This window comes from Martes martes (assembly GCF_963455335.1).
Source record: "Martes martes genome assembly, chromosome: 2".
NCBI lineage: Eukaryota > Metazoa > Chordata > Mammalia > Carnivora > Mustelidae > Martes > Martes martes.
In genome coordinates, this window is record NC_137889.1 from 63,728,850 (window position 1) to 63,754,797 (window position 25,948).

Consider the following 25,948-nt stretch of genomic DNA (forward strand, 5'->3'; position numbering starts at 1 on the left):
CACAGACACAACTGCCATAAAACTGGTATCAACCTAAATTTCTCTAGTTTAAAACACTATTAAGGAAATACATTAATTCTTCTAAGATGCAAGCATTTTTATACATACCATTTTGGAATGAGATTTCATTACTGTGTATTGTATTTCTAGATTTTCAATTCTTAAAGAGCTTAATATCTAAATTTAATCTCTTCTCCAAAGGTTCTCTCCAATGCTCTACAGTTCGATTCTGTTATCAGTTAATCCCTATCCTATTATAAAATTCAGAAGATTCTAATAATTAATCTTGGCAATCTTAAATATGAATTTGAGAATATATAAGTGAATTAATCACTTCACGATTGCATCTTACTGGAAAAGAGAACTTTGCTTAGTGTTATAAATATCACTGGTAAGCATTTAAGGGACAATTGCGGAACAGGATCTTGATGACATCGTAGACCTTAAGACAAAGCTTGCATTATTACACTATAATATAGAATTTTCATGCATTTTTCTGATTCTTACCAGATACTTCTCAGTGTGTCTGTCACTCTATACAATGAGCAAGCTCAAAAATAAAAGAACATTTCCCTAGTACTAAGGAAAAGCCATTTTTTACACATTTTCTTCACTATTTTAGTCTGGAACTATCACTTTTTTATTTGTTTTGGTTTTTTTTTTTAAGATTTTATTTATTTCTTTGAGAGAGAGAACTGAGAATGAGCAGGGGAAAGGGACAGAGAGATGGAGAAAGATACTCATTGCTGAGTGGGAGCCTGACAAAGAGTCTGTATCTACTTTTTTTCCCTAAAGCATTCTCATTTCACTACTTTATATTAATTCTATATTTTCATCAAGAGATCACATCAGGAGGGTGGGATGGGTGGTCCATCTTCTCTGATTACATAGTAAAAGGTAAACTAATTAGAATAAATGATCTCAAAGATGTGCTAATGTTAATTATAACAACACTATAATAACTAGAGAAAACAGTTAATTCTAATACTTTTTCCAAATACAGTCTTATAGTTGTGGTCTTATAATAACATTATTTCTTAGAAGTGATTATAAGGAATACAATTAGAATACATTGCATGGTGAATAATATGGAGCAAGAAAAGAGATGATGAGGAAGACTGACCAGTACCAGGAATATTAGATTTGCTTTTAAAGATTAAGTACAAGTTTTCAGAATCATTGTACAAAAATGAAATAGAAGTTTGGAATTCCTAAAGTGAGAGATTCTTACTCTCCTGAGGTAGAAAACTGGTTACAAATTTAATGATTGATTCAATAAATTCACATATTTTTGCTCATCACCTCTGTGCCAACTTCTCATTTAGGATCTGGAACAAAATAATAAACAAGGTAGATATGGTCCCTATTCTCATTAAGCTATTCTAGCCAAATTAAACAACACTAAGAAGATATCATAAACAAGAAAACTAGGAGATGAGTGCTATGTGAAATATTAATGTAATGTTAAAGAGTACCCGGTGGCTACTTTTTTTCTTCATGTAATTTTTATTTTGGCATGCAGCTTTCAGGACTTCAGTGAACAGAAACGGGGAATATGGAGATTTCAGATATTTTGGTTAAGTGGAAGAAAAGGTTTTATTTTTTCAACAAAACAGATACTTTTATTGATTGAATTTTTTGGCTTCTCTCTCAAATGCCTAGAAAGCCCCATAGAATATAGTGGATTTTAGATTGGAAAATGTGTTTGAGCACTCAAATTACAGAAATGGTAGCTGTGATTAAACAGTTTTCCTTATGAATAACAATAATGCCATCTTATATTACAAAATACAAGTACGTTTTCAAAGCACCTTCATATGCTTTTTAAAACTGAGGTCTAACTGACATTATGTGACAATTATATTGTCATATATAATATATAATGTATTGACAATATATGATATTATATTAGTTTTGGGTATATAACATTATGATTAATATTTGTATATATTACTAAGTGATCACCACAATAAGTTTAGTTAACACCCCCCACATAGTTACAAATTTTTTTGTGATTAGAACTTTTAAGAGCTACTCTTGGCAAATTTCAAATATACAATACAGTATTATTAACTGTAATTACCATGCTGTACATTACATTCCCAAGACTTGCTGACTTTAGAACTGGAAGTTTGTACCTTTGAACTACCTTCACCCATGTGGCTACTTTTAGTCAGTTGCCAAGGGAAGGCCTCTTTGAAGACTTGGCATCTAACTGAGATGTGATGACAGTTCAGGGATATGAAGCTCAGATTGGGGAGCATTCCATATAGGGTATTCCAGCTAGGGCAAATGTCCTAAGGCAGCAACAAGCTCTGCATATTTGAAGAACCTCAAAAGTCCATTTGGCTGTGGTGGAGTCGATAAGAAGAGTGGGAAGAAATAAAGTCAGAGATGGGGTGAGTTGGTGTACATCTCACTTAGACTATTTCAGGTTCCCAGAAGAATGGGAAGTAAAGGACGTGTGTTAAGTAGAGAAATAACACAATTTGATTTACATTTAAAAGGACTACTTGGGCATCTGTGTGGAGACTGGATTATATGGGTAAGAATTGGGGAATGGGCTTGAACTTCCTGCAGTAGGGCAGGTGAGAGAATAGTGTCACAAACTGATGGGATGATAGTAGCAGACACAGAGAAGTAGGTGCATCTCAGATATGTTTTGGTGGCGTAAAGGTCAGGGTTTGCTTCTGGGTTAGATATGGAGCAGGAAGGAGAAAAGAATCAAAGAATACCCAGATATTTGGCTGGAGCAGCTGGGCTAATGGATAATGACGCCATTTATTCAGATGGGGAAGATTGGGAGGAAGGAATCCTGTTAAATTTGAGATGTCTAAAGCTAGATTTACAAGTGTGGAGTCCCACAGAGAGATGAGAGCTGGAGATACAAATCTGGAAGCCTTCAGCATATCTAAGGCCATGGGCCCAGATGAGGTCAGACAGGGGAAGCTCAGAGATTGAGGGGTTTGCCTAGAAATACCTGGGTCATATTCTATCATCGTTGAACATGAAATTAATAGGGGAATAGAATTTAAGGGAAAATGATGAGTTCATTTCTAAAAGGTTATATTTGAAGTCTAAGTGAAGATGTTGGGCAGGCGGTGGGATATGAGTCTGAAGTTGCAGGGAGTGAGCTTGAGTGTGCTAAGAGGCTAAGTGCTTTTGTATACCCAACATATGCTAGGCATTCAACTAGGCACCACGTACATATTTATAAATTTCTAATCCTTATATGGTTTTTCAAGGTATCTTGTTACTGACACTCAAAACATGAAGAAACTGAGGATCAAAGAATTCACGTGCCCAAGGTCACAGTTAATAAGTAGCTGAGTGCAGTTTCAAGGGGAAGGGGGCAAAAATCAGTGAGGCTCCTCTTTGTCCTGCAAGTTTCCTTCATGAAACAGCATAATAGATAGGATGTGATGCAAACAGCTTATAAGATTGTTCAGGTGTATAACTTGAATAAAGGGATCTAATATCATTAGGAAATATCCATAAGCAGCTGAAATAAGAGACATGAAATAATTCCTTGTCAGTATTTTCCTAGGAAATGACTTTGTAGAACTAGAAGGAAATTCAGGATGTCATCAATGCTATCTCCCTGTTTCAAAAGAATAAGAAGGAAAAATAACTATATTAGATTCTAATAAGCTCACTTTGTCGTATGTTTTCAAATCATACTCTTGGTAATGATTTAACAACTCAGTCAGCCTGAGAAGTAATCGGCGGATTTTTGACTTGAGGAAGTAACCACAAAGAATCACAGTAATGCACAAAAACTGAATGCAACATTAACAATTTTAATAACAAATCAAGTTTTGTTTTGAAGTCTGTGATGTCATAAAATTGTTATATTATTGTATACTTAAGGGGCATCTGGGTGGTTCAGTCAATTAAGCATCTGACTCTTGATTTTGGCTCAGGTCGTGCAGGATCGTTAGACTAAGCCCTGCATCAAGCTTTTTACTGGGCGTGGAGCCTGCTTGAGATTCTCTCTCTCCTTTTCCTTCTGCCCCTTCCCCTGTCATGCTCTCAAAAAAAAAAAAACAAAAAACAAAAACAAAAACAAAAAAATAATTAAAAATCACTACCCTATTTATCAGTGACCATTTATTACATTAAAATATAAAGAGTCACTAAGATGTATGAATGAACTTGTATACTTGAAGGCAAGTATATTTGAAGATAGCATGAATACCTGAAATCCTCCAAATTTTATATTAGAATTGGGACATACTAGTAAAAAGTTAACTTTTGGTAATTGTTATAGCCTTTGGATAGTATTCATGTCTCCAGCCTTTAAAATATTAGATTCTTCTTCAAGACTTAAGAGCCAGGGACGCCTGGGTGGCTCAGTTGGTTAAGCAGCTGCCTTCGGCTCAGGTCATTATCCCAGCGTCCTGGGATCGAGTCCCACATCGGGCTCCTTGCTTGGCAGGGAGCCTGCTTCTCCCTCTGCCTATGCTCGCTCACTCTCTCTCCCTCTCTCTCTCTGACAAATAAATAAATAAAATCTTAAAAAAAAAAAAAAAAAAAAAAAGACTTAAGAGCCAGAGAATAAAATACAGACTGATGAGATACAAACTCTTGGCAAAAAGCTTAAAAAGTGCAAATATAAAAATGACCCCTCAGAAGGGTTTATCCTTTTATTTTCCTTATGCTCTCTGTAACTAGGAGAATATACGCTGATACTTAATGTTTGTGTTACACTAACACACTGAGTTCTGGGCATTGTTTGGTGAAGGGTAAGGCAATTTGTGTTTTTGGCGCTTCTGTTTTGAAGAACAATCCTTTTAAAAAGTAAGAATATGTATAACCTAGGAATGCCAACTCTGCGACTACAGGATAAGCTCCCCTTAGAATGCCAGTCTCACAAGGCCATGAGCCTTGTCTTCTGTGTTTTAGCATGGCATCCCCAAAAGGAAACGAGAGCATAAACAAGATCCAGGAGTCACCGGAGTAGAGCTGTACCATAGAGATGGGGCAGCAGAAAGGGCACACGGTGGAGAGAGAGACCTGGGGTGACAAGTGCGGGAGGCACAAAGAAAGAGGGGAAACAAAGTGGGCAGGATCACAGGGAGAGGAACACTGAGATCAGAAAGACAGGGGAGGAGAGAAGAGCAAGGTGTGCAGGGCACTAGAAAAGGAGGAGCATGACAGTCAAGAGCAAAAGGGGGTTTAATGATCGTGGGTAAGAGGAGAGAGGAAGCACATGAGCCAGCGTAAGAGAGAGAGGGGGTGTAATAAGGAATCAGATACCCTGTTTAAAAGCATGTTTCCCATAGCAGGAACTATGGTAGTTTCATTCACTCGGATTAATTTAAAACTCTTTCCTTTAAAAGAAAAAAAAAGCCTATGCTGAGTGAAATAAGTCAAGCAGAGAGAGTCAATTATCATATGGTTTCACTTACTTGTGGAGCATAAAGAATAACATGGAGGACATTGGGAGATGGGGAGAAGAAGTGAGTTGGGGGAAATCGGAGGGGGAGACGAACCATGAGAGAATGTGGACTCTGAGAAGCAAACTGAGGGTTTTGGAGGGGAGGGGGATGGGGGGTTGGGTGAGCCTGGTGGTGGGTATTATGGAGGGCATGTATTGCATGGAGCACTGGGTGTGGTACATAAACAATGAATTCTGGAACACTGAAAAAAATAAAATAAAAATTTTAAAAAGACTAAATAATTCTGAAATTATCAAAAAGTCAATTATCCGCCAAATAAAAGACTGTAGTGATTAAGAGCATGGGTTTGAATACCACTGCCACCTAGAAACATGGAGGCCTGGGGCAGGTTACTTAAACCCTCTGAGCCTCAGGGAAAAAGGGGATTGTATGATACCCCATAAAGGTGTGCCAAATAATAATGGCTTATCTAGCTGGCACTTGCTTCCCCTGCCAGGTGCTATTCTCTAACTGCTTTACATTCATTAACTCAATACTCACTACAACCTTATAAGGGGAGAAAATTGAGGCACCTAGAAGGTAAGTTGTCCTAGACTACAGATCTTATAAGTGAAAGAAGTAGGCTTTTCACCTACTAAACCTGAGTTTAGTCTCAGAATTGGTACCTTTAATCAATACGTATACAACGTCTCATTAAAGACTAAGATAAGGTATAGAAACAGTTTAAGAATGAAACTGCCCTCAAAAATGATAGATCCTATCATTATCAAAACAGCAATTATAACTAGAGAAAAAGAGCCTCTTTTACACTGTTTCTTAAAGAACGATCTGGGTAATAAGAGCTAAACTCAGGAAAAATCAATCAAAAGATCAATGTGTTACGACCAATTCATTTCACTAGTAATGGTCTCTTGAATAAGATACTTTTATTTTAGACCTTCCTTCTTTCTCTTTTCTTTCACATAACCAGTCCGAAGCTAGAATTCCATATTTCCTTCAGAATTACTCTTGGGATTGTCCTTTCTTCTCCTGAAGAACCTAGCAGGCCCATCACTGCTAAATTAATAAAATGAGAATTTGAAGCAACGGAGATGAATGTTAGTGTCAGCAGATAAGAGCTAACCATTACAATGATATTCTTTGAATTGAAGTGTTTTAATTGCTCTTCAAATCCAAAACCACTTAGAATCTTCACTGGATATGAAGACATGAATCAGTTTTAGCAGCTTGCAGTGGCTGTGCCCAAGATGGCACTCAGGTCCTGGAAAAAGAGGAAGTAACTACCCTGTGCATTAACCAAACCCTGCGTCCTGGGGTCATTCTGCATAACATATTATGGGAAGGTGAGAGTCAAATGGGAATAGAATTTCAAAACTCTGAGAATTTCTCCCTACAAGAATGAAACCCATATACTCACTTTTTCATTGTAGATATCCCCAAGCATTGTACTTGCTTTCACAACATCTAGTCTTTGAAAATTGTTTCCTGCAATTTTCACAACTTTTTTCAAGTATTTAATTGCTTCTATCATCTCTCCTTGGCTGGAAAAAATAAAACGGGAAATGATTGGAGTATCATCTCATTTAATGTCACAATAAAGAGGAGAGATTTTGTGTCTTTGCTTTAGAAAGAGCAAAATGGTTCAGGATAATGAAATGTGAAAGGCAAATTTAAAAAAACAGGTGGCTTTTCTTTGTTGGAGCATACAGTGAGTTAAAAGTTAGATCTTTAGACCCTCTTGTGCGGCTGGTGGGATTGTAAAATGGTGCACCTGCTTTGGAAAACAACTTTGGAAAACAACTTGTCAGATCCTCAAAAATTCTGATATACAGTTACCATATGACCCAGCAATTCCACTCTTATATACATATTTTTTTATTTATATATATAATATATTATTATTTATATATATATTTTTATTCCTCTTGGAGATAGATAAATATATCTATCTCCAAGAGGAATAAAAATATTATGTCCATACAAAAACTTTTACACAAATGTTCACAGCAACAGTATTTATAGCAGCCAAGAAGTGGAAACAAATCCAATGTTGATCAAATGAAAGAATGAGCACAATGTGGTCTATCCATACAATGGAATATTATCCTGCTGTAAAACAGAATGAAGTTCAGTGATACACGCCACAATATGGATAAACCTTCAAAACATGTTAAATGAAAGAAGCCTGTCACAAAAAAACACACATTTTATGATTCCATTTACATAAAGTGTCCAGAACATGCAAATCCATAGAAACAGAAAGTATAGTGGTTACCAATGGCTGGAAAGAACAGTGAATGGAGAACAGCTGCTAAGGAGTATGGGGTTTCTTTTTGGAGTGACAAATATGATTCGACTTAAATTGTGGTGGTGGTGGTACAACTCTGTGAATATAACTAAAAATTACTAAATTGTAGACTTCAAAATGGTGAATATATGGTATATGAATTCTATCTCAATGAAGCTGTCATTTTTAAAACCTCTGAAAAGGCTGAAATTTTCCACACTTTGCAAATGAAGACAGTCCTTCGTGGGGAGGCAATACGTGCTGGAGTTATTAGAACAAAAAGATGATGAAAATGGAGTATTTAGAATTCCCCCAACCAGGACTCCCAAGAATGAGAGAGAGATACAGCCCCCAGATGGAAGGGCCTGGCTTCTGGAAGGCATGGCACAACCATCTGGCAAACCTCAAGAATTTATATAAGGAAGAAATAAGATTTCATTATATACTACTGAGATTTGGGGGATTGTTATAGAAACTCAAATTACCAAAACTAGCTAAAACATGTTTGGCTATTTTTTTTCTCTCATAAAGAATTGAGGGGCACATCATTTTATTTTATCTTTTTATTAGAAATATTTCTGCATTTATTTTTTAAATTTTATTTTATTTTTTCAGTGTTTCAAGATTCATTGTTTATGCATCACACCCAGTGCTCCATGCAATACGTGCCCTCAACAATACCCACCACCAGGCTCACCCAACCCCCCACACCCCACCCTTCCAAAACCCTCAGTTTGCTTCTCAGAGTCCACAGTCTCTCATGGTTCATCTCCCCCTCCGATTTCCCCCAGCACCTTTCTCCTCTCCTTCTCCCAATGTCCTCCATGTTATTCCTTATGCTCCACAAGTAAGTGAAACCATAGGATAATTGAGTCTCCCTGCTTGACTTATTTCACTCAGCATAATCTCCTCCAGTCACGTCCATGTTGATACAAAAGTTGGGTATTCATCCTTTCTGATGGAGGCATAATATTCCATTGTATATGTGGACCATATCTTCTTTATCCATTTTTCTGTTGAAAGGCATCTTGGCTCTTCCCATTAACAAGACAGTAAACAACAAGTGTTGGAGAGGTTGTGGAGAAAGGGGAACCTTCTTACACTGTTGGTGGGAATGCAAGTTGGTGCAGCCACTTTGGAAAACAGTGTGGAGATTTCTTAAGAAATTAAAAATAGAGCTACCATATGACCCTGCAATTGCACTACTGGGTATTTACCCCAAAGATACAGATGTAGTGAAAAGAAGGGCCATCAGTATCCCAATGTTCATAGCAGCAAAGGGAGCATCATTTTAAAGATTTCAATGAATTATATTCAGAAACTTCTATCATTTGAATTCTGTTGTCATTTTATAAATCTGAGTCCCAAATACTCACCAGTTTTTCATGATCTGAATGTCACTTCAAGTATATACAAGTCTTAGTTTTATAAGAGCAAGAGCTAAACAGAAAGGGGAGGGGGGAGTGGAAAGACTCTAAAGATCTCTCCAAAGGAGATAATTATTTGAAATTTGAAAGCAAGTCTAAGGAGACATCAGTTGTAGTGATGTCCTACGTGAAGAATGCTTAGGGACCCACAGAGAGAGGCACATTCTCAGAAGGGCAAATGAGATTAAGAACAAGATAAAAAATATTTGTGCAACCAAAGAGACAGTAATTTTTGAAAGCAGCTATATTTAAGGTATAATATACTGTGACTGATTTTGTACAGGAGGCTGAAGCCAAAGTCCAGCTCAAGGGACATTTGGCTGCTGATTCAGGGACATGCCATAAACAAAATTCAGTAGACCTGCTGACTCTCTGGATTTTAATTTTTTTTTCCAATTCCAAACAGAATGGTGAATGTAAGATTATATGAAATTCTATTGTTAAATCATATCAGAACCACTGAAAATTTGTATTAATGTGACAAAATCCAGAATTTAGAGATTTTAAAATAATCAAAAACTTAGAATTATAATCTTCAATTAATTATGATAAAGGAGAAACTCTTATTTCTCCATGTTTCTGAACCCCTAGAATTTCCCTTTGTTTTCAGAGGCCAGCAGTTCCCAGTGAATACCTATGCCATGACTCAGTAACTCACAGGGTGAAATTCTGACATGCAGAGGTCATTTTGCAATTGAGCTGCTCCTCACATGGGCATTTCTCACTTTAAACTGCAAGGACTTACTCAGAGGAGCTCCGGATATGTGGTAATAAATGTGGCATATACAGAAGCTTTGCTACAAACCTTTAAATTATTGCAATTACAGAAAAACACACATTTCCCCATGTTTTAATATTTCTGAAATCAGGATGACTTACAACAGGTAGGCATCTTATGATCATTGTCAGGTGGGGAACAGTCAGGTCATAGTTGTTGCTGTAGAAATGGATTAGGTTTATGGTCCTGGACATGAAGCAACAATTGCAATGCCTTGATATTTCTCTTAACAACTATTTAAAGATAATTTCAGAAAGGGATAGGAGGACTGGTTGTTTTCTAAAAACCTTTCTGAAATCTTCTGAAAGTTAAGAAAGTGCCAGCTTCAAAATGGGTAAACTGAATGTCCATGACTTGGAAAAAAATACTGGAGATGATACTGGAGCACTATTTTAAGAAAGACTATAGTACCAATGTTCTTGGTAACACACAAAAAAATGTTTGGGGAAAAAATACTGACAATTCTGATTTAAATGTGATTCAGGAGAATTGGACTTGGAATGCAAATATGTTTGAGGTGTATAATCAGTTTGTATTTTTTTATATGAATGCTTATGAGTAATGAAAATATGTGTATAAATGAGCCCAAAATAGCTCTTTTATTAAGTAGAAAATCAAAATTCTAAGCAATAAAAGTTATTATGTTATAGTTTAGTTAGAATTTGGGGGAGGTAGTATGTAAGGTACATTGTCCAGTAGAAATACTCTTAGATTCAATGAAATCAAAAAATAAAGTTACTTTTTCAGTATAATGGACTTCTTTAGTATAACAGGTAGTTCATAAGCTAGTAAATTTTTGATTAAAATTTTCTAGGAAGTTTAAAATTCACATTGAATTTATATATACATGGTATGTAACTAGAACATTATGAGCATAAACAACTCTAAAACTGGTCTAATTACTTAATAGTTATAATAAATCTCTACATGTATTTATCCATTTTATTTAATTTTATGCAAAAACAAAAACATCTAAATTTTTGTCCTTGCATTTATGTCATATGTATATAATCATAAAGCAATCATATATTCAACAGCATTGTTTATATAGTGGGTATAAAAATATCAACATTTCTAACCTTAAAAATTTACTTGCAAAATGGCATTCCTTTACTTGGCTGCAGTGAAAATGGCAAAATTTAATATTCACCTAAAATCTCTGAGCAAAGAGAACTCAACATAGAATAATGTCTATAATAGATGACTGATGAACTATATTATTACCACAGGAAATAAACAGTTGAGAAAGCACTTCTTGAAAAAGTAATATAAATAGTAATAATTTGATTTTCAGTAGCAAGAATTTATTTTTATTTAAATTCAGTTAGCCAACATATAGTACATCATTAGTTTCAGATGTAGAGTTCAATAATTCATCAGTTGCATATAATACCCGGTGATCATCACTTCATTGTCCTCCTTAGTGCCCATTGCCAATTACCCATTCTTCTACCCACCCCCACTCCAGTAACTCTCAATTTGTTTCCTATAGTTAAGAATCTCTAGTGGTTTTTCTCCAACTCTGATGACTCCCCTATGATCTTCTGGGCTATTTCTTATATTTCACATATGAATGAAACCATACAACAGTTGTCTTTCTCGGACTAACTTATTTCACCCAGCATAACACCCTCCACTACCATCCACATCAATGTAAATGGGAAGTAGTCATCCTTTCTGGTGGCTGAGTAATATTCCATTGTATATATATACTATACCTTCCTCATCCATTCATCTGAGGATGGACATCTTGGCTTTTCCCAGTATTTGGCTATTGTGGACATTGCTGCTATAAACATTGGGGTGCAGGTGTCCCTTCAGATCAATACATTTGTACCTTTGGGATAAATACCTAGTAGGGCAATTACTGGGTCCTAGGGTAACTCTACTGAGTCCTAGGGTAACTTCTTGAGGAACCTCCATATTGTTTTCCAGAGTGGCTATACCAGCTTGCATTCCCACCGACAGTGGTAAGAGGGTTCCCCTTTCTCAGTGGCAAGAGTTTAAGACTTTTTTTACATCAGAAATGGTCAGTATATGGAACAAATTTATGCAAAAGTATTTTAATAAGTTTAGAATATTCATAAAATAATCCCACGAATGCGCTGAGTGTGTCAGAATCACTAGTGGGTAAATTAAAAATTATTTGGCTGTTTTACAAAATTAACTAGCGTTACTAGGAAATTATGTGTACAACCAAGGTGAAGAGTTATCTAAGATTAGAACTTATATTCAAATTGGAAAAAATGTCCACCTGCCTTGTTATTTCTATTCTTAATTATTCTTGGGTATCATTGTCATGCAATATTATATTAGTTTTGGGCTTACAACGTGATGATTCAACACTTGTCTCCACTGTGAAATAATCACCACCATAAGTCTAGTCACCATCTGTCTCCATAAAAAAGATACAATTTTTTTTTCTTTTGATGAACACTTTCAAGATCTATTCTCCCTCAGCAGCCTTCCAGTATGCTCAACACCACTGATTGGAGTTGCTCTGCTGCACATCATATCCCCATGATCTATTCACTTCACAACTGGAAGTCTGTACCACCCGACCTTGTTCATCCCTTACACTCAACCCCTAATACCTCTTCTCCCTGGCAACTGCCAATCTGTTCATATACATGAGTTCCATTTTGCTTTGTTTTGCTTGTACAGTTTTTTTCAGATTCTGCGTATAAGTGGCCGCTTAAGTATTTACCTTTCTCTGCCAGACTTATTTCACTTAGCTTAATACTGTTAAAGTTCACCATGTTGTCCCAAATGGCAAGGTTTTATTCTTTTTTTTTAATGGCTGAGTAGAATTCCATTGTGTGTGTGTATATATATGTATACACACACACACTATATCTTGCTCATTCTTCCTATTGATGGAAACAGGTTATTTCCATATCTTGGCTACTATAAATAATGCTGCAGTGAACACAGGGGTGCATATACCTTTCCATGTTAGTGTTTTCATTTTCTTCAGATAAATGTCTAGAAGTGGAATTGCTGGATCATATAGTTCTACTTTCCATTTTTTGAGGAAACTCCATACTGTTTTCCACAGTGGCTGCACCAATTTATATTCCCACTATCAGTGCACCAGGGTTCCCGCCTCCATGCCCTTGCCAACATTTGTTTCTTGTCTTTACGATAACAGCCATTTGAGTAGGTGAGAGGTGATACCTCATTAAGGTTTTGATTTGCATTTCTCTGATGATTAGTGATATTGAGCATGGCCTATTGGCCATGTATATGTCTTCTTTGGAAAAATGACTGTTCAGATCCTCTGCCCATTTTTTAATTAGATTGTTTGGTTTATTTATTTATTTATTTATTTATTTATTTATTGTTATTGCATTATGTGAGTTGTTTGTTTATTTTGGATATTAACTCCTTATCAGATATATGACATACAAATATTCTATTTCAGTAGGTTGCCTGTATGTTTTATTGATAATTTATTTTGCTGTACAGAAGAAACTTTTTATTTGATGTAGTCCCCCTTAATTATTTCTGCTTTTATGCCTTTGTTTTTGGAATTAGGTCCAGAAAAAAAATCACCGAGACATACATCAAAGAGCTTAGGGCCTACCTTCTCAGAGTTTTATGATTTCAGGTTTTACATTTGTCTTTAATCCATTTTGAGTTAATTTTTTCTGCATGGTGTAAAATAGTAGTATATCTTCATTCTTTTGCATGTAGCTGTCCCGTTCACCTAACCATTTATTAAAGAAGCTATCCCTTTCCCATTGTATATTCTTGGCTCTTTTTTTGTAAATAAATTACCATATATATATGTGGGTGTATTTCTGGACACTCTATTCTGTTCCATTGATCTATGTGTCTATTTCTATGCCAATACTGTACTGTTTTTGTTTGTTTTTGTTTTGTTTTGTTTTAAAGATTTTATTTATTTATTTGACACAGAAAGAGAGCACAAGTAGGCAGAGCGTAGACAGAGGGAGAGGGAGAAGCAGGCTCCCTGCTGAGCTGAGAGCCCGGTGCAGGGCTTGATCCCAGGACCCTGGGATCATGACCTGAGCCAAAGGCAGACGCCCAACCAACTGAGCCACTGAGACTCCCTGTTTTTGTTTATTTTTTTAAAAGATTTTATTTATTTGAGACAAGTAGAGAGTGAGAGAGTGAGCACAAGCAGCGGGGAGGGAATGAGCAGGGAGTCTGATGTGGGGCTTGCTCCCAGGACCCTGAGATCATGACCTGAGCCAAGGCAGATACCCAACCAACTGGGCCACCCAAGCACCCCCATACTATTTTGATTATTATATATTGATTGATTGAAAGATTTTATTTATTTATTTGAGAGAAACAGAGATAGCGGCAGAGATAATTGAGAGAAAGTGAGCACAGTGGAAAGAGAGGGAGAAGCAGGCTCCCCAATGATCAGGAAGCTTGATGCAGGGCTCTATGATAGGCTCAATCCCAGGACCATGGGGTCATGACCTGAGCTGAAGGCAGAAATTTAACCAACTGAGCCACCCAGGTCCACCGATTATTATAGATTTATAATACAACTTGAAATTAGGGAGCATGATGACTCCAGCTTTGTTTTTCTTTCTCAAGATTGCTTTGACCAGTCAAGGTCTTTTGTGGTTCCATATACATTTTATGATTGCTCTAGTTCTGTGGAAAATCCCATTTGGATTTTGATAGGGATTGCACTAAATACGTAGACTGCATTAGGAAGTATGGACATTTTAACAATATTAATTCTTCCAATCCATGAACACAGAATATCTTTCCATTTATTTGTGTTTATTTCAATTTATTTCATTAATGTCTTATATTTTTCAGTGTACAGGCCTTTCTACCTCCTTGGTTAAATTTAATCCTAGATATTTTATTCTTTCTGATGCCATTATAGATGGGATTTTTTCCTTTTTTCTTTAAAAAAGTTTTTTTTTTTTTTTTTTGAGAGAGAGCAAGTGAGGGGGGGAGGTGCAGAAGGAGAGAATCTTTTTTTTTAAATTTTTTAAATTTTATTTTAATAAACATATAATGTATTTTTATCCCCAGGGGTACAGGTCTGTGAATCGCCAGGTTTACACATTTCACAGCACTCATCATAGCACATACCCTCCCCAATGTCCATTTCCCCACCACCCTCACCTGTCTCCCCTCCCCCCAGCAACCTTCAGTCTGTTTTCTGAGATTGAGTCTTTTATGGTTTGTCTCCCTCCTGATCCCATCTTTTCATTTTTTCTTTTCCTACCTCTCCCCAACCCCCCCGCATTGCACCTCCACTTCCTCATATCAAAGAGATCATATGATAGTTGTCTTTCTCCGATTGACTTATTTCGCTAAGCATGATACCCTCTAGTTCCATCCACGTCGTCGCAAATGGCAAGATTTCATGTCTTTTGATGGCAGCATAGTATTCCATTGTGTATATATACCACCTCTTCTTTATCCATTCATCTGTTGATGGACATCTAGATTCTTTCCACAGTTTGGCTATTGTGGACATTGCTGCTATAAACATTCGGGTGCACGTGCCCCTTCGGAACACCACGTTTGTATCTTTAGGATATATACCCAGTAGTGCAATTGCTGGGTCATAGGGTAGCTCTATTTTCAGTTTTTTGAGGAACCTCTACACTGTTTTCCAGAGTGGTTGCACCAGCTTGCATTCCCACCAGCAGTGTAGGAGGGTTCCCCTCTCTCCACATCCTCGCCAGCATCTGTCATTTCTTGACTTGTTAATTTTAGCCATTCTGACTGGTGTGAGGTGGTATCTCATGGTGGTTTTGATTTGTATTTCCCTGATGCCGAGTGATGTGGAGCACTTTTTCATGTGTCTGTTGGCCATCTGGATGTCTTCTTTGCAGAAATGTCTGTTCATGTCCTCTGCCCATTTCTTGACTGGATTATTTGTTCTTTGGGTATTGAGTTGCTTAATCAACTGAGCCACCCAGATGCCCTGGGACTGTTTTCTTAATTATTCTTTCTAATAGATTGTTGTTAGTGTATAGGAATGCAACAAATTTTCTTATGTTAATTTGTATGCTAAAACTTTACTGAATTCATTTATTATTTCTAAGAGTTTTTTGGTGGAGTCTTTAGGATTTTCTGTACATAAAGTCATGTTGTCCACAAATAGTGAGTGTTTTACCTCTTTTTTCCAGTTTGGATAGCTTCATTTCTTTTTCTTGCCCAGTTGCTGTGGCTAGGACTGCCAATACTATGTTAAATAAAAGTGGTGAGAATGGGAATCCTTGTCTTATTCCTGATTTTAGAGGAAAAATTTTCAGCTTTTCACTATTGAATATAATATTAGCTGTGGCCTTGTCATATATGGCCTTTACTATGTTTGACATTCATTCCCTCTCTATCCTTACTTCCTTGAGAGTTTTTGTCATAAAAGGATGTTGAATTTTGTCAAATGCTGTTTTCTGCATCTATTGAGATGATTATATGATTTTTATTCTACATTTTGTTAAAATGGTGTATCATGTTGATTTTTTTGATTTCCTCTTTAATTTCTCCTGTCCTTGACTCACTGGCTGTTCAGTAGCATGTTGTTTAATCTCTCTATATTTGTGATCTTTCTGGGTTTTTTTTCCTTTGTAATTCATTTCTGGTTCATACCATTGTAGTCAGAAAAGAGGTTTTATTTGATTTCAATGTTCTTAAATTTATTGAGACTTGTTTTGTGCTGTAACATATGATCTATTGTGAAGAATATTCCCTGTGCATTTGAGAGGAATGTCTATTCTGCTGCTTTTTATAGAATGTTCTGTGTATATCTATTATGTGCAACTGGTCTAATGTGTCATTTAAGGATGATGTTTCCTTATTGATTTTCTATCTGAGTGATCTATTTTTTGATGTAAGTGGGGTAATAAAATCCTCTACTTTTGTTGCAGTGCTCTCAATTTCTTCCCTTAGATCTTTTAATATTTTCTTTAGATATTTAGGTGCTCCTATATTAGGTGCATAAATATTTACAAATGTCATATCCTCCTGTTGGACTGATCCCTTCATCATTATGTAATTCCCTTCTTTGTTTTTATTACAGTGTTTGTTTTAAAGCTTATTTTGTCAAATGTAAGTTTAGCTACCCCAGCTTTCTTTTGGTTTCCAATTGTATGAAACACTTTTTTTATCCCTTCACTTTCAATCTAAGTGTATCCTTACATCTAAAATGAGTCTCTTATAAGTAGCATACAGATGGGTCTTTATTTTTTTATTATTCATTTAGCAACATTGTGTCTTTTGATTGGAGAATTTAGTTCATTTACAACTAAAGTAATTATTGACAGGTATGTGCTTATTGCCATTTTTTAAATTGTTTTCTGGCTGCTTTGTAGTTCCTCAGTATTCCTGTCTTCTTCTTTTGCTCTCTTCCCTGGTAGTCTGATGACTTTCTTTAGTGTTATGCTTAGATTCCTTTCTTATTATCTTTTGTGTATCTACTATAAGTTTTTGCTTTGTGGTTACCATGAGGGCCACATATAACAGCTTATATATATAACACTTTATTTTAAGTTAATAGCAACTTAAGTTTGAACACATTCTAAAACACTACATTTTTATTGCCTCCCACTCCACCTCTTAGTTTTTGATGTCATATTTTACATGTTTTTATTTTTTGTATTCTTTAACTAATAATTATTTTTACTAGTTTTGTCTTTTAACCTTCATAAGAGTTTTATCAGTGACTAACCCGTTACCTTTACTATATATTTACCTTTACCAATGAGATTTATACTTTAATATGTTTGCTAATTCATGCTTTTTTTTTCCTTTTAGCTTAAAGTAGTTCCTTTAACATTTCTTTTAAAGTCGGTTTGTGTTGATGAACTTCTCTAGCTTTTACTTGTCGAGAAATCTTTGTATCTCTCTTTCAATTCAAAATGATAACCTTGCTGGGTGGAATATTTTTGGCTGCAATTTTTTTCCTTTCAGCTTTGAATATATTATTAGCCTTCTTCTCACCTGCAAAGATTCTGTTGAAAAATCTACTGATAGTCTTTGGGGTTTTCCTTGTATGTAACAACTTGCTTTTCTCATCCTCCTTTTAAAATTCTCTCTTTATCTTTAACTTTTGATATTTTAATTGTAATGTATTTTGGTGTGGATCTTTTTGGGTTCATCTTATTTGAACCTTTCTGGGATTCCTGGATATTGGATGTCTGCTTTTCCCCATGCTACTATGTAAGTTTTATGTAAGTTTTCAGAAATTTATTTCTTCAAATGAGTTTTCTCCCCCCCCCCCCCCCCCCGTTCTCTTCTGGGACCCTTACTGTTTGTTGTTGTCTCTAAGGTCTTCTGAGCTATCTTCCCTTTTTAAAAATTCTTCTTTCTTTTTGCCACTCCATTTGGGTGAGTTCCACTGCCCTGTCTTCTAGATCACTGATCCTTTCTTCTGCTTCACCTAGTTTGCTGTTGAACCACTCTAGTGTATTTTTCACTTCAGTTATTGTATTCAGCTTTGTGACTTCTGGGCTTTCTTATATTTTCTATCTCTTTGGTGAAGTTCTCACTGTGTTCATCCATTCTTCTCCCAAGTTGTTGAGCACCTTAATTACATTACTTTTGATTCTTTATCAGGTAAGTTACTTATCTCCATTTCATTAAATTTTTTTCTGAGGTTTTATCCTGCTTTTTCATTTGGATCATAATCCTCTGTTTCCCCACTTTTCTTGATTCTCTACATTTGTTTCTATGTATTAGGTAAAACCCTCCTTCTTCCAGTCCTGAAGGAGTAGACTTGTATAGGAGGTGAAACTTGTTCAACATTGCTTTAGCTCTTGGTTGTCTCTTGAACCTTTGTTATTATCTAAGCAACCTGGTTTATTTTTGATAGGTCCCAGGTGTTGAAGTGTGCCAAGACCTGTCAGTTTTCCAAAGGGAGGGATCTCAGTCATCACCTACTTTCAGGCTGATTAGAAGACAGATGCTCAGGCAGCAGCTTTAAAGTATTCAAATATACATAGTTCTGTGGGTCTATCATTGTAAATCCTGCTGACCTTCAGATCAGGTGACCTGGAGGTGTCCCTTGGGTGACAGTTGCAAAACTTGGGGCTTCAGATGAGTGTGTAATGTCCTTTCTGTGAGGCATCACTGCACTGTAGAAAGGCCTAAAGAATCCAGAAAGATGGACCTGCATGCCTACATTCCCTGAGAGCTCCTCTGCAGCCTCTAGGTATGTGGGAAATTTGAAGTTTGCCCTTCAGACTTGTGTCCGAGTAAATAAGCATCTTTCAGAGAAAGATTGGGAGTGTTTCAGTCTTCTATCTCTGTAGTACCCTTGGGATGTTAACCCGATGTTAACTGTCTGTTAACATCCTTTAAAAAGTTTATAAAAGTGAATAGTACTTTTTTCTTGCAAGTATCCCTTAGCTGTGAAATCTTAGGTGTCACTAAAGTCATCTATATAAGTTATTATAAATAGACTGGCAAAATGCTTAGAATGACATACAGTTACTACCAGAGTGCTTAGCATATACTAAGCTTCCTATATTTTTAAATAAAGGAATGGCTGAAAATTTGAGAAAGGAAATGCTTATGCAATACTCATAAGAATTAAGCTCCCAGATAAATTGTGAGTATATCAGTCTTTGGATGTTTGGAGTCCATGACTGTCAACTCTTGTCTCCTGATATTTTGGTAACATCAAGAACCTCTTTCTATTTCAGTAACTTCCTTGAGAGACTATCAAATGTCCTACAATGTGCTAGTTGCTGGGGAGTATGGTTCCTGCCCTTAAAGTGTTTCACTGTCAATCTGGAGATAAATGTAATCATTCGTACATAGAATTAACTGAGATAGGTACTATAAACTGTCTAAAGTGCTTTAAAACCTAGAGCACATTTATATGAATATCTTCACAAAAGCAAGTCTAGTGTTTGGGGGTAAATTTAGTCTTAAAAGGGAGCAAAACAGATTGGGAGTCAAATCCAGTGAATATAATTGTCATCTCAAAGCATCCATATAAATTTGAAAAATTATGATATGTATCATGGGGAACATCTTTGAATATTAAACAGCATAAAATGTTTAGTGTGCTTAGAAATTCACAGGTCCTTTGCTCTACTCCTGTGTTTCTTTCTCCTCCACCCTTACACAGATCTTCAGTGTAAGTTGGAAGTTGCTGCTAACTATTTCATCTTTTCCCAAATGTTTCTCCCTCCCTAGCATCTAGGACTCTTAGCCAATCTCCATTCTTTTTCTCCTGTATCTCTCATTTTCCTAGATACTACACTGACACTGAGGTCTCTGCCTGCCCAAAGTTGGCTGTTTCTAGAGTTCTATCCCAGGCATTCCTTTGCCCTTCATTAAAAGCCTACTATGAGCAATTTTATTTCCTACTATGCCATGCCTTAACTCCTACATGCATATGTCTGGCAAATCCATATTTCTAGCCCTGATTTTTCCCCCTGTGCTTCATATCCATATTTCCAGTTGTCCAGACATCCGAAGCATGGAAAGGAAGATAATTTCCTCTAGGTGATGTCATCTCATGATGAGGCTAATGGCAATTTTGGAATTCCTCTTTAGGAAACTCCTGCATAGTATAGTAGTGTGAAGTATTCATTAGTAATTTACTGAATTTTGTTTCAAAAATGAGGTTACCCATAGGGATTATTTACTGCATTTTCTAAGTGTGCCTCTAAATTCTTTTGGCTCTTTCCAGAGACAATGCTGTGCTGCTACTTTGAATGTGTGTGTGTGTGTGTGTGTGTGTGTGTGTGTGTGTGTGTATACACACGTATACATTTTGATAAACATATCAAAAGTATATGCCACAAGCTCAGAAATCATTTCAAAAGAGTATAATTTTAAATAGGTTGTGTCAGGATTAGAGGTATCAACTTGTATAACCTCCCAAGGTTGACGAGAATAATGTTCATTTTCATAGATAAGCTAAGGTATGTTTGCAAAAATAAGTTAGATTGCATTAGAGATTTATTTAGTTTATTTGTGAGAGAGAGTGAGCAAGTAAGGACATGCGGCAGGTGGGGCAGAGGGAGAAGGAGACAAGCAGACTCCCTACTGAGTGCAGAGCCTGAGCTGGGGCTCAGTCCCGGGATCCTGAGATCGTGACCTGAGCTGAAATCAAGAGTTGGAGGCTTAACCAACTGAGCCGCCCAGGCAACCCGCTAAGTGTTACTTTTTGAAAATCTTCCATTGTGCAATGCGTGAAATGCCATAATGTGAACATAAACTCTGCAAGGCAGATGGCATGTAAAGACCCTGGCTTTTCGGCACGCAGGGTCAAAGAACTAACACTTTCTGTTTACCTGAGTGCCCGGTACTATTGGATGCATTCTTTTTTTCTTTTCTTATTGGTAAAAGAATACTCTGTGTTTCAGAAGTACAATGGAGTTTCACATTCCTGAAGTTGTGAATATTGCTGTTTATGATTCTCTTCTCATTTTTTTCATAACAAAATCATGAATAATTTTCTTCCACATTTAGGTATAGCTCAATTCTCCAGAAGAATTATGAATTGTTTGAGGAATATTTCAAATGCAGACATGGAGTAAAGTACCATGAGAGGTGCACTTACAATTTAAATACTTGTTTTGTGGGACAACTAAAATGGTGTTGAGAGAGCTGGAGATTATAAAAATTATTAATAAATAAAATAGCACACTCTTTAGAATTTTGAGCAAAGTTGTGTTTCTAGGACTAAAAATGTTTTATCAAATTGATGTGAACTCTCCAGGCTCTTTCTTGGACTGTAATATTCAAGAAAAAAAAAAGTTGATAAAAGAAAAAATAAAGGAGAGACTTCTTTGCATATCACTTTTAAACCTCAGGGAAAAATTATTATTTTTGTTTAGCTAAAATGGACTCACTGAAGGTTATTTATGTTCATGTTCCTAAAAGCTAATGTATTTTTGATGGAAGTACATTTTGGATTAGATTTGGCCTGCTGTGGATTGTTAAATTACAACATACATAAACAAAAAACTGAGTTCGGTGAAAAAGAAATACAAAACAGTATAAACAAAACTATTGGTGGGTGAATCCCATTGTTTTTCTCCCAAAGTAGTGATAGATTTCCAAAAAAAAAAAAAAATCTTAAATTATCTGGAACTTGCTCTAACAAATAATGCTAGAGAAAAAGTCTTTCTAGTATAAAGTATATACTCCACTCAATGAAGGTTTAGCTCTACAGCCAACAAAAATTGTTACTAAGCGTATGAGATGTATATATCACGTGTTGCTTAAAGGATTTCCAAATTTCAAAGTTGGCACAGAATTAGAAGCCAATCTCTCTTTGGAAGGGAAAGAATCAAATATTTCCTTGTAGAAGAGCTACAGATTATTTGTCTAAGTTAAAGGACAAGGTTAAAATAGACAAATATTAAATTTATTAATATAAAATTAATATTAATATTTAATTAAAATTAATATTTATTAAATATTAAATTTATTAAATTAAATTAGACAAATATTAATTCCAGTTTTCTATATGCAGTGCACAGGTGCAACTTGAACAGCATATTATATGGTATAATCATTAAATTCATTCAACCAGACCTTAGAGAGTTAAAAACATATATTCTGAGGAACAGGACTCCTCGGTCCAAAGGATGAGAATGAAACAGTGCAGAATATTTGTGTTATCAAGGTGATTCCAGTTTCCAACTGGGAAAACAGGACTGTTAACACCCACATCCCCTGACAACTGTCCAATTATGTATATCACACTTGGCCTACTGTTTGCAGTAGAAGTAATCAATAAAGGATGTGGTTGAGTGAACATAGATTTTGGTTGAACCAATGCATGAAAACTTAATCATTTACTCAGAGAGAAGAAATCAAATAGAGCAGAGATGAAACAGCCACTAAGGGGATTGTTGATTGTGCCACCAAGTTTGTGGGCCACAGATGAAAGTAATAAGGCAAATGGAATCAGTGACAGGAGAAAATGTAAAAAGCTATTCTTAATTTCATGAATTAATAGAAATGTTTTGATGTATTTTTGGGGTGTCATTTTTAGGAAATTTCGCATCAAAGCCCGGATATTCCATTTTAAAGAATATATGAAAATTACTAGGGCATGTCATTTCTCTCAAGCAAAAAGAAATTAATTTTCAGCTATAACAGAAAGGTAATTTTCACACTTGAAACTTTGTACTGATTGATTGAAAGATCTCCACTGTGGAAAGTTTTCTGGGGAATAATTCAACCTGAGTTTGCAAGAAAATTTACAATGAGTATGGAATAAACCCAGAGATAGGTTAGTTGTGACCAGTGTGTCTTGACCAATTCTCATTTTTGTGATTTTTCACCCTAGATTCTTTTCAAAAGTCATCTTAATTATTCACAGAGTCTCGGCATTTCAGTAAAATGAGTTATTTTAGTAAATGAGGCAAAAAAATGCTATAAAGAAAACTGAGGAATTTTGCTCTCTGTATTTACTCAAATTGTCTGTCTGTGTTAATAATAATATTTACTTGGTAATTTCTCAACTCACTCTCTTTTTGTTTTATGGACCATAATTCTGGCTTTTATAGCTGTGTCATAGGCAATTTTTATCATTTTAGACTATCGACCCCCCTTTTCTTCACTAGTATTCCAAGTGGGGCGGGGAAAGATATTGTAATGCTTATTTTCTGTTACAGTCCTTAACCCCTTGTGCAATTAATATTATTCAGAACAACGGCAAAAATAACAAACACTGTTCACTATTAAAAGCTTCATCAATAACTCTAATGGCATGGCTGGGTCCAGCATTACCAAATGGACAACTCTGTATTACCAAGTCCTTAGTCTTGAGGGAATATGGTGTGTTTTTCAATTGAAGGCTTAGTATAAATTCTTATAACCATTTTAGAAGCTTCTAGCCTTAGAGATTATTCACCTTTCATGCATGCTCAGCTGATAGCCTTAGACACACACTTATGCTAGACATGGCTATCCTCTTCCATTTCCTTTAAAGAGATAAAATATATTTATAGAGATAGGACTACCATTAGCGAAACTTGTCCAATTGCACAGGTTAGGAAAAAGAGATTTAGAGAAGATGTAAAGCTTCATGTGCAGCTTGATTTATTTCTCTGCCACCTCTCCCATAATTTCCTCTATTTTGGTTGTGCTTCATTTCTTGAATGTTGCTGCTAATCTGAGGGCAGTTTAGGACTTTGAAAGGGGTGTTGTGTGTGTGTGTGTGTCTGTGTGTGTGTCTGTATGTGTGCATGTATCAAAGAACACCAAGCCCTTAAAGTTAAATTTTTTTAAATGACCACAAAATTTGTATCAAGGCATTTTTAGTAGTCAGTGGACTTGATTGATTGTCTTCTTAGATAATTAGGGTATGTTGTCTACCTGAAGAGAGCATTTGTTTTTGAAACATCTGTCTCTTGAGTTATTTTGCACAAATGGTGAAAGAGTATGCTGTGGCTTACAGTCCCCTGGATGCTACCCCATAACCAGCAACCATGCTGCAAAATGGTAGATTCGTACTGGAAAGCTTGCAGTGTCTCTGAGGTACTTCTTCCCTATGGCCCCAGAAGAAGCATCTCCTGTACTGTCTTGTGTATTACATAACATTATAAAACTAATAACCCAGGTCTACCATACAAATCATTGATGGCTTCATTGGTACTTAGTAGATGGGAATTCTTATAAGTGCAATTTGTTTCATTGGGTATAAAAGTGAGATGGGGGGGTCAATCTTCCTGCCTGTTTATTACATGTTTGCCCCAAGGCAGGTTACTAGACTGCTGGAATAGAATCATTCCCATTTCTGCCAAAAACTCATCCTACTTTATGATATATCAAATATAGCTGTATCCTTTTGCACACCTAAGCCCCAAATAACACTTCAGCAGCCAAATGAAAACATTAAATTGCCTGTCTGTTATCATTGCCAAGATTTAGCAGGTAATTGTTCCACTCTCTCAGCTTTTATCACATAAGCCAGGAATCCCGATCCTTGAGTGGAGATTAAAATATTCCAAGAGAGACACTTGTCTTTAACAGGTGAGAATTATTTTAAGGTAATCTCATGCATCCAGACATTTAAGAAATAAAAACTACCAGTAACCAAAGCGGCATTCCAACACTTGTGACACAGTAAGTGTCATAAGCTCATGTTTATAAAAGAAAATATTTTCCCTTGGAGTTTTCTCTTTAGTCATCCTGGAACACATGTCATTTTGTAAAAATTACTTTGTAAACATGTTAAGGGATGCATTTATTTAACTGTACAGGCTTAGGCCAGGTCTGCTACTACAAAGCAAGGCAAATACTCCAACCATTTTCTACTAATTCTGAGCCATGTTAACAACAGAGTCAAGTAACTTAAAAATCAAAATGAACTGCACCAAAGGGCACAGAGTTGGGTGTTCCAAGTAGACATTAAATTGAAAACTTATAAATCTCTTCTTTGTGTTCAAACATCTGCTTCTTTCCAGTTGTTACATGGAAAGTAAAAGTTTAAGGGGTAGCTGGGTTGATTTTCCAGAGGCTTGTTACCAATCTCTACTTGGAAGAACCACAACACTCATAGGTCGCTTGCTTTACCCATGGTTGACTCTGCCTTCCTGGAGTAAATACCCTTACTTTCCTTATAGATGTATCTGTGTCCCTAACCACTTCCAGCGATGACAGCATTGTCTTTTATTTGGTATTTTGTAGGGACCTTTCATTTCGTTGGCATGGGTATTTTAATATTTAATTATTTATTTATTAATGATTATTATATTGGCAGTGGTAATTATATAATGATGTTGTACTTTCAGTTCACTAGGCATTTAATCTTTTAAATGCCTTTTAAATAACAAATTTTTTTTTTTTACTATTTTATCTTTTAAAACACTCCTTTGTATGTGTTTACAAGTTGAAATACAGGAATTAGAACTTGACACACTCTTTATCTGTTCTTTTTCTTCTTCTTCTTATCACTACTAAGTACTACTACTACCAGTTCACAACCATTATTAAAAAGCCATATCTTCAGTATAAGATAACATACAAAAACCAAGGCCTTAATTTTGATAACTTTTCTTATTCTACCTTGAATTAAATAATGTTGCAACATAATGCAATAATTAGATGGAATACACAATGATCACAATAC

The 25,948-nt window shown here is 35.8% G+C and overlaps 1 protein-coding gene across 1 annotated transcript in view; it reads right to left on the minus strand.

Moving 5' to 3' along the window:
- The window catches only part of TTC29 (tetratricopeptide repeat domain 29), a gene marked incomplete at its 5' end in the record, with an annotated part of 231,644 nt that overhangs the window by 79,820 nt on the left and 125,876 nt on the right, over positions 1-25,948 (minus strand). The window contains one exon of the mRNA XM_080795477.1: positions 6,820-6,943. Within this exon, the coding sequence (XP_080651603.1) occupies positions 6,820-6,943 (124 nt within the window). The remainder of the gene's footprint in view (positions 1-6,819; positions 6,944-25,948) is intronic.